This window comes from Callospermophilus lateralis, chromosome 8 (assembly GCF_048772815.1).
Source record: "Callospermophilus lateralis isolate mCalLat2 chromosome 8, mCalLat2.hap1, whole genome shotgun sequence".
Lineage (NCBI taxonomy): Eukaryota > Metazoa > Chordata > Mammalia > Rodentia > Sciuridae > Callospermophilus > Callospermophilus lateralis.
In genome coordinates, this window is record NC_135312.1 from 88526929 (window position 1) to 88539836 (window position 12908).

At 35.0% G+C, this 12908-nt stretch overlaps 1 protein-coding gene across 1 annotated transcript in view; it reads right to left on the reverse strand.

The window, feature by feature from the left end:
- Tet2 (tet methylcytosine dioxygenase 2) overlaps positions 1–12908 on the reverse strand; it is a 124501-nt gene that overhangs the window by 5222 nt on the left and 106371 nt on the right. The window contains exons 9-10 of the mRNA XM_076864461.2: positions 3880–4017; positions 1328–1682 (exon numbers count right to left, since the gene is read on the reverse strand). Coding sequence (XP_076720576.2) covers positions 1328–1682; positions 3880–4017 — 493 coding nt within the window. The remainder of the gene's footprint in view (positions 1–1327; positions 1683–3879; positions 4018–12908) is intronic.

Genomic DNA, 12908 nt, shown 5'->3' on the forward strand with positions numbered 1-12908 from the left:
CTTCACATTGCCTAGTATGCACTAGAATTTGTATATTATTAAAATAAAATTTGTTTTAGAAGATTTATCAATCTTAGGAGACAAACAACGACATTTGTTCAAACGTAAAAAGTATCTTATATAATTGGCCAGCCCTACTCCATGAGTAGGTATTCCAGAAAGGAAATTTGTATCATGGTAAATAATACTTTAATGAATTTTCAGCTTTGTAAGTGAAACTTTTAAGTCATACTTCTGTTTTAGGACCTTATTCTACAAAAATCATCTAAGCTGACAAATAAATGGGACTGCAGTGATACTTTTGAGAACTGACCTGATTATTATCTGCAAAAAACCCAGAAAGAACCAGAGACAAAGTTTTATCTGGTTATATTTTACAATTAACCTAAAGGAGATATCAGGTAGTAAACAAAATTGAGTTTTTCATGTAAATTAACCAATCAAGAAACAGTTATTAAGCATCTTTAGCATAGTGTTCTAAATAGTTTGGATTTGGAAATGAATCACTAGGGAAATTTGACTTTATGAAGCAAAGATAGTTGGTTCTAAGCAAACTGCTACACTAAATTTAAGACACTTTTGTTGTGGTTGCTATTATTAATGGCCAGACCAATACCATTTCCAAAATTTGGAATTTTTATTGTACAAACTATAGACATGAAGCAAGGGGCTACGGAAAAAAAGTATCCACTTAGTATTGGTGAATAATACTCTATTGCTATTACTATTCATGTAACCTCTTCTGATGGTGAAGTTTTTTTTAGAATAGTTACATGTGGACCCCAACTAAACCAGACTCACCATGGCTAAGGAAAAGTATTAATTTCTCTCTTAATCACATCTTCAAGCCTATTTTAATAAGTAGTTTTAAGTCATCCTTAAATTTTTCTTGTCCTTCATTCCAATGGTTTGTCCCTAATGTATCTAACACCTCCCCCCATTTTAGAAGAGTTGCCTTGCATCATTTTTGCTGCTACCACTAAAATTTAAGGTCTTGTTTCCTCAGTCTTGGTTTGTGATACCTATCTCCAAACATTCTAAGTTGGCTACTGGCTACTGGTCAAGCAACTTGAATTTTACCATATCACTATTGGGGAAACAAAACAAAACAAAATTTTGCTACTTATTGTAGAGTAAAATCTCATCAAGTGGGGGTTGATGGCAACTCCCTGCCATTTCCATGAGTAAAGTCTGCCCCCGAATACTTCCGGAATGATTCTGGTAGGGAAACAGGACCATGAGGCATAACCTTCCCAACTGACAAGGTCCATGTTTAATCCAAGTATCACACACAACAGATACCCACAAAACTTCTAATTAAGCTTACCTGTCAACTGCTTCGTCTGGTTTGTACTTTCTGTGTGTTTTGTGCGTGATGAGGCCACCTTTTCCTTTTCATTCTTATTTGAGTTGTTCTCCAGGGAGGAAACCTTTTCGGCAGCAGCTTTCTTGGCTTCCAGTTTCCTCTGTCGGCAAGTCTTGACCGGCTCTGCTAACATCCTGACCTTCCGCCGAAAAGAACTCAGTACCTGAATGGCACCACTTCGTTTTTTCTCCTCCTGACCTTCTACACTCCCAAACTCATCTATATCAGAGACTTTATATAAAGGCAATACGTGGAGCTGTTCATCTTCAGGTTGTACCCCAATTTGTCGATTGTCTTCTCTAGTGAGTGTGCAGACCTGGTAGGAGAAAGACATTACAGCCTCAGTTCTAGGTCCCAGAGAAATGTGTGTGTGTGCGTGCGTGCGCTCGCACCTCTCCTCAATATGTAGATCTGTGCTCATCAGGGACATGCACATTGCCATAAACCCTTGTTTCTGTTATGAAGAAGTGCCATCCCACCCAATACAATGAAGTAATTTGTTTCCCATACTTCAAAAAAGAGGGGTTAGAGATGAAGTTTCTTTCAAAAGTCTAAAAGCTGTTTCTACCTAATGCCCTACTCTGATGTTGGTAGGAGCACACTTGCCTCATCTTATACTTTTGTACCCAAAGAAATTTCATATCTTTTCTCATACCCAATTCCTAACTCTGTTTAAGAAATCCACTATGTTCAAAAAATGTCTTCAAAATATCTAGGTGAGATTTAAATAATGAAAAGTTGAAGATTTGGCCAGTAGAGATTACGTGCCACATAACACTTTTCTTTCCTCTGTACTCTTGTCAAACCCAATTTATTGTTTCTTTTTCCTCACTGTTTTTCTGAAATATTATCACATAGAAGTGGGTACTCTGAAGAGGAAAAAGAAAACAAAAGCTGCCTCTTTTGCTTTGATTATTGGGATGGTATTTTTTTTTTTTTTTTTTTTGCTAGTCATAGTCATTTGGTTTTGAGGAAAGATTATCTAGTTTCAAAAATACTGTTTTTTTTTTTTAAGGTATTTAGTGTTTTCTATCAATGGAGAAAATAACAATGGAAGGACAAGGTAGTATGAAATCACTGGAAGATACCTCTGAAAGGAATGTGGTCCTAACAGCCTGCTCTTTATAAATACCTGCAACATGAGATGGTACATTGAAAGCTTTTCCAAATTCATGTCTAAGCACCTTCCTACTTTTCCGTCACACATACTGAATCCTTCCTCAGTTTTTATCTGGTGCTTCTTTCTGTTTCATCTCCTATATCCTGTGATTTATCAGAGGCAAATCCCCTTGGATTCTAAGCATCCTTCTTAACTTCGCGATCCCTTGCCCTGCTGGAATGCAACATGGCTACCTTCAGGACCTACTAGAGCAGCGCCTTCCTAACAAGCAGATTCTCAATGCATGACGAATGATGATTTTAGATGTTAGGGTGGTTAGCAGGCCTTGTGTTTATTCTTCTGGGTCAATACTCAGAAAATTAGGGCCTGTGGTTAATCTGCTTCGCAGCAGGTTTTTAGATGACTAGCAAACTAAGAATAGCTTTTACATTTTCAAAGGGTTAAGTAAAAGTATCCTTTGAAATAAAGAGTGTAACAGATAAGATATGACCTGTAAAGTCTAAAATTTTGACCATCTTTGTCCTTATAGACTACTAAACCTATACTTCTCTGCTCAACAAAAACATTGCACCAGCTTCTTCAAATTATTTCAGTTATCATCTACTACTTAGCTATGTGCTTTCTTTCCACCCTAAAAAGAACTTCAATGCCTGTCATCTACTTTTTGTCTGAAATTTCACTGGCCATCTTCCTTAATTATACCCAAAACCATGTAAATGGTACATTAGGTAGATTAATTAATTAATTATTTTTTAAAAGGTAGATTAATTTATAACTTTGATTTCTTCACCTGAATTCCCTCCTGTCCCCCAGCACCTGTTTACTTGCACCTTGGATTGACCTTTTAGAGGTGAGGCAAAATATGGGACTTTGTCAGTATGGAGCACTGCTGTGCCTGAAGACCTTATCCATGCCTTCCCTCATCACAGTCTCCAGAAACAAGACCTAGTCATCCCACCCACTGGAATATGTAGTAATAATGAGCTCTTCCACACTCTTGAATGTGGAAGAGCAGACATTTTGACAATGATGATGTCTTTTTAATCTGTACTTCTCTCTGTGATGTGAACTGGTACCTTGGCCCACCAAGTTTTGTCTTACATACCAGGTAACTGAAATTGAATTTTGAAAATATTGTCTTGGTGGCTAATTGGAAATGGCAGTGTATAGACATGGTTTAAATCAGCATGAAGATTTCTAAAATTCTCAGGTGCCTGCCAATGGCGTTCCACTAATGTGCCAACCTGTTCTGAGAGTGTAAATTATGCCAAAGGGTACCCTGCAATTGTAGTTCATGAAAACACCTACAGAGAACATACTCTGCTGACCAAGTGCTACCAGCATACTCCACTTTAACAAGAGGTGCTGCTAAGGGGGTCTCAGCAATACTTACCACTGTGCTGCCATTCTGCATGTTGTGCAAATCTCTATGGGCGTGAGCACAGAAATCCAAACATGCGGTGACCCCTGAGAATGGACGGCCTTCCTTCAGACCCAGACGGCACTCTGGAGCTCTGTGTTCATATTCAATCTGAGAGAAATAAAAGTGTGTATTGTGAATGGAGAAATACTTAGTTTTACTCTTAGATGAAAACATTCCTTAGTATTTAGGTTATTTAGATATTTAAAAATGTTTTGTACCTTACATCCAGAAAGAAAATGGAATGACTCAAAACAGAACAAATACCTAGACATAACGTTTTTATTTTATGGTGTTTGTAGGGTATGATCAACATACCATTTGTTGTTGGCATGCTGGGGATCATGATGGGAACTGAACACAGGGCCTCCTACATACCAGGCAAGCATTCCACCACTAAGCATATCTTAAGAAGCTTATATAAGGTATAATTTGATAATGTTCAATATATGCATACATTTACATAATCATTGCTATATAAAAAGTACGTACGCATTAGTCCCAAATTTCTTCATGCCCCTCTGGAAGTTATGCCTCCTGTTTTGAATGCAGATAACAATAGATCTGCTTTCTGCCCCTACACAGTAGTGGGCCTACTCTTAAACTCTCGCAGTTCTAACCTGCTGGTATATAATGGTGCGGATGTGTGCACACGTGCCAATATCAAACTGTTTTTAATACTACTAAGTACAGATTTTTAATAAATCCTGAAATCAAGCAGGATACATATTAAAATTGTGTTTTGTTTGCTCACACACACATGAATAAACAACAGTCAATTCCTTCAAAAAGCCCTCAAATTTTGATAGGTCATGTATTGAACCCATTAGTTCGGGGAGAACTAAGATCTTGACAATATTTGCTCTTGTTTTCTATGAACATGGTATATCCAGTTATTTAGGTCTTTTATAAAATTTATCTCTGTAATTTTTTGTAGTTTTCAGTACACAGATCTTAGAAATTTTTGTCAAATTTATGCCTAAGGATTTAATATTCTTGATATAATTGATTGTCACTGATTATTTTTACATCTATTTTTAATGATTACTAGTAAACAAAAAATTTTTGCATTCTACAACTTGGCTGAATTTCTAAGCTGTAGGAGTATTCTGTAGTATTTCTTCCTATCTGTATGCTTTTGATTTCTATCTCCTGCTTTATGGTAATGTCTAAAATTTCCAGCTTATATTAAAAAGAAATGATAAATATGTTTTCTTATTCCTAATATTAGAGGACAGCAATCTTTCATACTTGAAATTTGTAGGATGAAACTATAACACATTTAGAGATATTTGTAGCACTTAGATATTATGACGTATAATATTAGCTGCTGCTGCTTTTTAAATCCATGCTCCATTTTAAGGTAGAAAAAGATCCCATCTATGAATGTTTAGATTGTCAAATGCTTCTTCTGCCACCCCTCGCCCCCAATAGGAACTGAACTCAACACCTCCGCTGGTCTCGAACTTGCAATCCTCCTGCCTGAGCCTACTGAGTAGCTGGAATTACAGGCATGAGTCACCACATCTGGCCTTATTATCTCTTTTATATACCATTTGATCCCACTGACTAAAATTTTGGAACTTTTACATTAATATTTGTAAAAGCACTGAACCATAACATTTTTTTAAATTCCCTTGTCTAGTTCTATTCATATTTTTAGCTTCACAGAGTGAGTTGGGAAGTGTTTACATCTTTTCTAGTTTCTGTAGAATTGGCATCGTTTCCTCCTTAAATACCAGGTTAATTTTGCCAAGTAGACTTTGAGGTCTAGTGTTTTCTTTGTGGGAAGGCTTTTAACTACAATTTAAACCTACTTAATAATCTATGACTATTCAAGGTTTCATGGTGCCCCCCTTTTTTAATGTTTCAAAATTTATGTCATTGAAGGACTTTTTCATATAATTTGCTCGATTTAGCAGTATGGTTTTGCTAATATTTCTTCTTTTAATGTTTAAGGATCTTTGCTCTCCAACTGTCTTCCCAACTCCCCCACCCAGTGTTGGGGATCAAACCCAGGAACTCATGCATGCTTGGCAAGCTCTTTACCTCTGATCTAAATGTCCAGTTCTCCAATTATTGATACTGGTAATTTATTCCATCTTTTATTTGGGGGGCGGGGGTAGTCAAATTGTTTCAAAGTTTTTTGTTTCTCAGATTCAAGGTTTTTATTTATTTATTTTGTATTTTATATTGTGAATTTCTCATCTCCCCCCCCTTCTTTTAGGGCTAAAAAGTTTTCTAGGGTAGATGTGTAGATTGACTTGATAGTTTACATTTTTTTTTTCTAGTATGTGTTCAATGCCATAAATATCTAAGTAAGTCTTTAGAGTTGTATCCCACAAATTTCAGTATAATTCCTTCATTTTCATTCCATTCAAAACATTTTGTTTTCCAATATCTGTGGGATTCTTTGGGCCCATGTTATTTGGAATCATGCTGCTCAGTTTCTAGACATTTAGGCATTTTTGGGGATTTCCTTCTGGTACAGATGTTCATTTTACTTCACTGTAGTCAGAGAACATATCTGAGACATTAAAATCTATTGATGGGCTGGAGCTGTGGCTCAGTGGTAGGCATGTGTGAGGTCCTGGGTTCAATCCTCAGCACTACATATAAATAAAAGATTCATTAACAACTAAAAAAGAAATATTAGAAAAATCTATTGATAAGTGTTTTATAAACAGAATATGGTCTACCTGGAAAGGCTAATATATAATATCAATTCTGATTTTAGGTGGGAGCTCTATACATGGTACTGGGTCAAGTTGATAAAGAGTTTGTGTCTTCTGTTCCTTTCATGCTTTTCTTTCCACTTTTTCTACTAGTTGTTGAGAGAGATATATATCCAAATTTATTTGGTTTTTCTATTTCTTTTGTTAGCTCTCTTGATTTTTTAATGTAAATTTTGAAGCTATTATTAGCATGCTTTTGATGAACTGACCCTTTTATAATTATTAAATAATATTCTTTTTCCTTGAATTATTCCTGGCTTTGAAATCCACTTTATCTATTTGTTTTACTCCATCAGTTTTAATTAACGTTAACATGATGTATTTTTACCATCTTTTAAATTTCATATTTAAAGCGGCTTTCTCAGCTTTACCTTTTAAATAGGGGTGCTAAAAGCATTTACATTAAGAAAGGTTATTAATATGGTTGGTTTTATATACCATCTTGCTATTTGTTTTCAATGTCTTATTCTCTAAGTTTCAGGATTATTTCTAGTTTTCTCCCTATAATGGCTGACTAGCTACACCTCTTAGTGGTGCTTAAGGTACACCATACCTTTTTTTTTTAAAAAAAATATTTTTTTAGTTGTAGATGGACACAATATCTTTATTTATTTTTTATGTAGTGCTAGGGATTGAACCCAGTGCCTCACACAGGCTAGGCAAATGCTCTACCACTGAACCACAACCCCAGCCCTGCACCATACTTTTTTCACTTATGACAGTCTATGGTCAAGTAATTTACCAAGCTGTATAATAAATAGTATAATAAACTACCAATTCCAAGATTCTCTGCTGCTTCTGTATTTGTGAATTCAATATAGGTTGTGAATATTTTAAAATAGCAAGTTATGAAGATATTTTTTAAGTTAAGGAAAAGTTCTTTTAACACATGTTTAGCATTTCTAATACCTTTCACTCCCTTTTGGTATATGTGTATTTCTATTTTGTTTTCTTTTTGTTGAAGGATTTAATATATTTAAATGATAGTTTGCTAGTGCTGAATTTTTTTCAGCTTTTATATGTATGAAAAAAAATATTTTCTCTTTACCTCTGAGAGTTGTTTGTGCTGGTTATAGATTTCCAGGTCAGTAAGTTTTTTTTAAGTACTTTAAATATTCATCTATCTTGCATCATTTGGACAAAGTTTCATGTCTTATCACTGTTTCCATTATATGTAACTTTTTAAAATTTTTTCAATATCACTAATTAAGCAAATTGATTATATTGTGCTTTTATTTTTCTTTAAGAATTTCTTTTTCCTAGTTTGATGTTAATACTTTTTTTTTTTTTTTAAATCAGGCATTGAATCCAGGGGTGCTTGACCACTGGGTCACATCTCCAGTCCTTTTTTAAATCTGAGACTATTTCTATTTGTTAATTACTGCCTCTTTCACTGTTGGTTATGTTTTCTTTTTGTTTTTAATTTTTGAATAGATGCTGGAAACTGTAAATTTTATTGTTGGTTCTTGCATTTTTTAAAAAAAAAATTTTTTTCTCCTGAACTGCTATTGATTACTTTGAATCATGACCTTAAAACATTTGTAGTTGGACTCAGAACAGCCAAATCACGTGAATACAATTTGAGTATTCTTTCTGGCAGGTATGAACAAGAACTATTAATGAGATCAAAAGATTATTATGCCTGCTTTTTTTGAAGGTTCTTGTCTCCAACTTTGGTAGTTTCTCCACATATAAGTTCTGCTCAGGACTCAAATGAATAGTAGAGCACCATTCTTTGGAGCTCTTCTCAAGAAAACTTTCTCCTCTCTCATACCATAAGTCCTAAATGAAAGCCACTTCATCAAGATTCTCCAAGATTCTTCATGACAAGATGATGATAAAGTTTTTGATGGATTATTATCTGCCATTGGGTTCATATAGCTTATTTTTATGTGGCTTACTAGAAATTTACCTCCATTTCTGGAAGATAGTTCTAAGCGCCCAGCTTTCTGATGGTCTCAGGTTATGCTGTCTAATTGGCAGGTACTACTCATATATAGCTAAATTATAATAACAAATACTTGCACTTGTCACATAGCAACCCTTTAATAGACACTAGCCACACACTGAAAGTGCCATATGTTATACTGAACAGCATAACATAGAAGAACATCGTAAGATATTTATAAATGATGAAAATAGTACAGTTTAGAGAGTTGAATCTGTTTCAAGTTTACTTACGAGGCAGAGACAGAACATAGGTTATCTATCACAGGTTAAAAAATTAATTTAAATTGATAAAATCTAGGCATTAATTCCATGAACCTGAAAGAATAAATTCTGTGATGACTCAATAAAGCTTCCCTATACAATAAAACTATGAAATCAAGGAAGAAGGTTTAGATGTGAGACATGGAGATAAGTCAGCTAGAGAAAAGTGGTAAAGATCAAATGGTAAGTTTTATGAAACCCATAACATCAAATGATCTTCACACAATACCATGTGGAAAGATCACATAACTATTGACATTGATGAACATTGCCAACAGTACCTACCATGTGAAATTAAACACCTTATCCATTCACAACCATTAATTGCCTTAATTTAAATATGCATTGCATCTATGCATACACTCCGATATCTTAGGAATTAAGATTTTGTTGTAATATCAAAAATATTCTAATGGGAGTTCATATACCACTTGAATCAAAGTGTGAAATATGATATATCAAGAACTATGTAATGTTTTGAACAACCAACAATAAAAATTAATTTAAAAAAAATTCTGTACACTCCAGGTTCAGGGAATAAGTAAAACAATTTTAAATTCTCCAAAACAAAATGTAATATGGTAGAATATAAATGCTTAAGAAAACCAAGTGGGTATGAGACAGTCTGTAATAAGAAGGGTATAAAAAAGAACAATGCTTTGTTATTCTGTTCCTTTTCCCAAGAAAAGCCACTTGATTAATAACACCTATAAAAAAATTCATTCACTAGAACATGTCCAAACTTTAAATCTAGCAGCAGACTGAATTCATTTTCTTTTTTATAGCTTAATTTATTAGTTATCTCTTACCCAGCATTAAACTTTTACAAAAGTACCAAAGCGTTCCTTATGCTTTTCTGTGATGCGGATTAAAATAAATAAGGTTGTAAAATAACAGCATTGCCCCCAATATTTTTTAATGGCATTTAAAATAATTTTCAGAAGTATATGCACAATTTATAAAAGCAATGTTGTATATAAAATAACTATTTAGGGTTAGTCTAATGTCTGTTTTTGCTATATAGACTAAACACGTTAGCATCTTAAAAAGTACCATGCACTTGAAAACATTAGTTATTAGCTATTGTATCCTCTGCTGACACCTTCTCACCACCTCCAGCTTTCCTCTATCAGGTTCCCTCTTTCCCTTTAAACTTTAACCATCCCCCACTCCATTTCTCCAACCCTCCCCCAGCTCTTACTTGACTGGCTTCTCTTCCTCCACTTAAAACTAAAATATGGATGGGTAACATCACTAAGTGGCTGGTGCACTTCCCTTCACAACAAAGGTCCAAACCAAGGGGTAAAAAAAACCCAGCTATTTTGTTGGCATGTTTGAGGCAGAGTGTCAGAGGACAGTAGGGTTGCATCAGAGATATTGTGCAGCATGGAGATACACACGATGGTCTTAAAAAGAAGGAAACTAAGTGTATAGCACCTGTCACATCTTAGACATCAACACTGAACCAAGAGGAACTTCAGTTGGTTGGGAAAGGCAGAAGATCCCCAGCAATCCCCACTCACATGAATAGCTGAAGCATTTGCTGCTGCGGAAGCCAGTGGCTCAGTCTGGGGAGCTGAGTTACCACATGGCTGCATTCACCTGCCTGTAACATGGGAAATACCTGCAGTGTCCATCAGAAACGTTATATCACCCATCCTCCATCTCTGAAAGGAGCTTGGCGGACATCTGAGTAGTTTGTCCCCTGGAGCCCCTCAAAAGACACTGATGCACCTCCCAGAAACCGACAACCAATCACTCTACTACCAGAAACACCATACCCACCTGTGCCCACAGTGATGGCTTTACCCTCACATGACACACAGGAGCTCCATACCCAGAGCCAGATACAGTGCCTGGAGCTGTGAACAAACCAGCCTTGCCTAAGAGCTGCATCCCAACAGGTAGTTCATACTTTCTGAAGGAATCTAGATTTGATGTAATCCTTATCAATATACTAATATGCTCTTCAGATAAGCAGAAAAAACATGCCTAATATTTGTAGTCCAAAAGATCCTGAATAGAAAAAACAAATCCAGGGCAAAAATATCAAAGCTAAAGATGTTATATATAGTACCTGACCTGAAAACATAGTACAAAGCTAGAGTAACCAGAGCAGTATGGTTGCTTACATAAATAGATTGGAAAAATAGCGTCTTTTCAAACAATAGTGCTGGGAAAACTAGATATCCATATGCAGAAGAACAAAATTCAACCTCTACACCATATATAAAAACCAACTCAAAATGGACCAAAGACTTGAATTTAAGGTCTAAAACTATGAATCTACTAGAGGAAAATATAGAGTTCAAAACGTTTCAGAATTTTGGTCCTGAAAAAGATCTTTTTTTTGGTAGGATCCTAATAGCACAAGTAACAAAAGCAAAAATTGACAGGGATTACAACCTAAAAAGTTCTATAGATCAAAGTGAAAGGACAAACTGTGGAATGGGGGAAAATATTTATAAGCTATTCATGTGATTAAATTCCAAAGGAAATTAAGAAATACTAAAATTAAAAATCTGATTAAAAAAATTGTAAAATGGGCAAATGACCTGAATAGACATTTAACAAGAAAGTTAAACAAATGGCCTACACATGAGAAAATGCTCAACATTGACGATCATCAGGAAAATGCAAAAACAAAGCCACAATGAGATATCCCACACCAGTTGTCAAAAACACAAAAATCAACGTGGTGAATATGTGGAAAAACGAGAACTCTCAAACATTTGGGTGAAAATGGAGATTAGTACAACCATTATAGAAAATACTATGAAGATTCCTTGAAATATCAGAAATAAAACTGCCCTACAATCCAGCAATCCTACTACACGTATACATACACAAAGAAATTAAAATCTGCATCAAAGAGAAATCTGCACTCTCATGTTTGTTTGAACACTATTCATAGTAGCCAAGATATGGAATCAACAAAGTTGACCATTGGTGGAGAAACAGATAAATTATGATATAAATACAGAAGGGAATATTATTCAGACACAATTAAAAGAATAATTGTGTCATTTGCAACAAAGTAGATGGAACGGGAGGGCCATGCTAAATAAGTCAGACACAGAAAGACAAAACACCACATGTTTACACATATGTGGAAGATAAAAAAGCTGATCTCAAGGAAATAGAGAAAAGAAGCATGGTAACCAGGGCCTGGGGAAGGTGTAGGGGAGGGAAGGAAGGAGGGAAGGGACAGTGGGCATAGTGGTGCAGTAGCCATATGTTCTTTAACATTATAGGATAACAATGATGACAATAATTAATTAAATATCCCAAAAGAGCCAGAACAGAGGATTTTGAATGTTTCCAACAGAAAAATATGAAATAATAGGTATTTCTTCTGTTGTGAACATTACACATTATATGCATATTGAAGTGTCACTATACCTCATAAATATGTACAATTACTGTGCCATAAAAATGTTCTAGAATTACATCAACCCTTTCTCCTCTTGATAATGTCTACTCTGCAAAATTTCTTTCATTCTTACATATTAAAATACTTCATCTCCTTCCTACATTTTCCTAAAGCCCAAATCACCAATGCTAGCCTAGATTTTTCTTCTGATTCTTTAGTTAACCTAGAAGCATGTCAACCAATCATGTCAAAAGTAAAATTTAATCATCTTCCCTTCTCTTACCAAAATATACTACTCCTCACTATGGTACCGGTTAATAAAACCATCTCTCCAAATTCTGTTGCTTGTTTTCACAAAGATTGAGAAATTATATTTCTTTGATTTAAGACCTTAAAAATCTATTGACCAATTACAATAGCTTCTTTTTCTCTCTAAACTTACACCAATCCAAGTTCCATTTCCATAATTTGTCTTGTTGAATGTTCCTTTTAAATTGACAAACTATGTCCTCCTCCCTCATATCCAACACATCCTCGAAACACCTCAATGGTTACTTCTAGAATTGGGTCTAAAGACCTCTGTTAGGCATTCAAGGTCATTATATTAATCCTTTTTATTCCCTCAGAAATGTTCATAGCCCTATTGTTTCTGTTATTTCATCCTCCAAATGCTATTCCATATG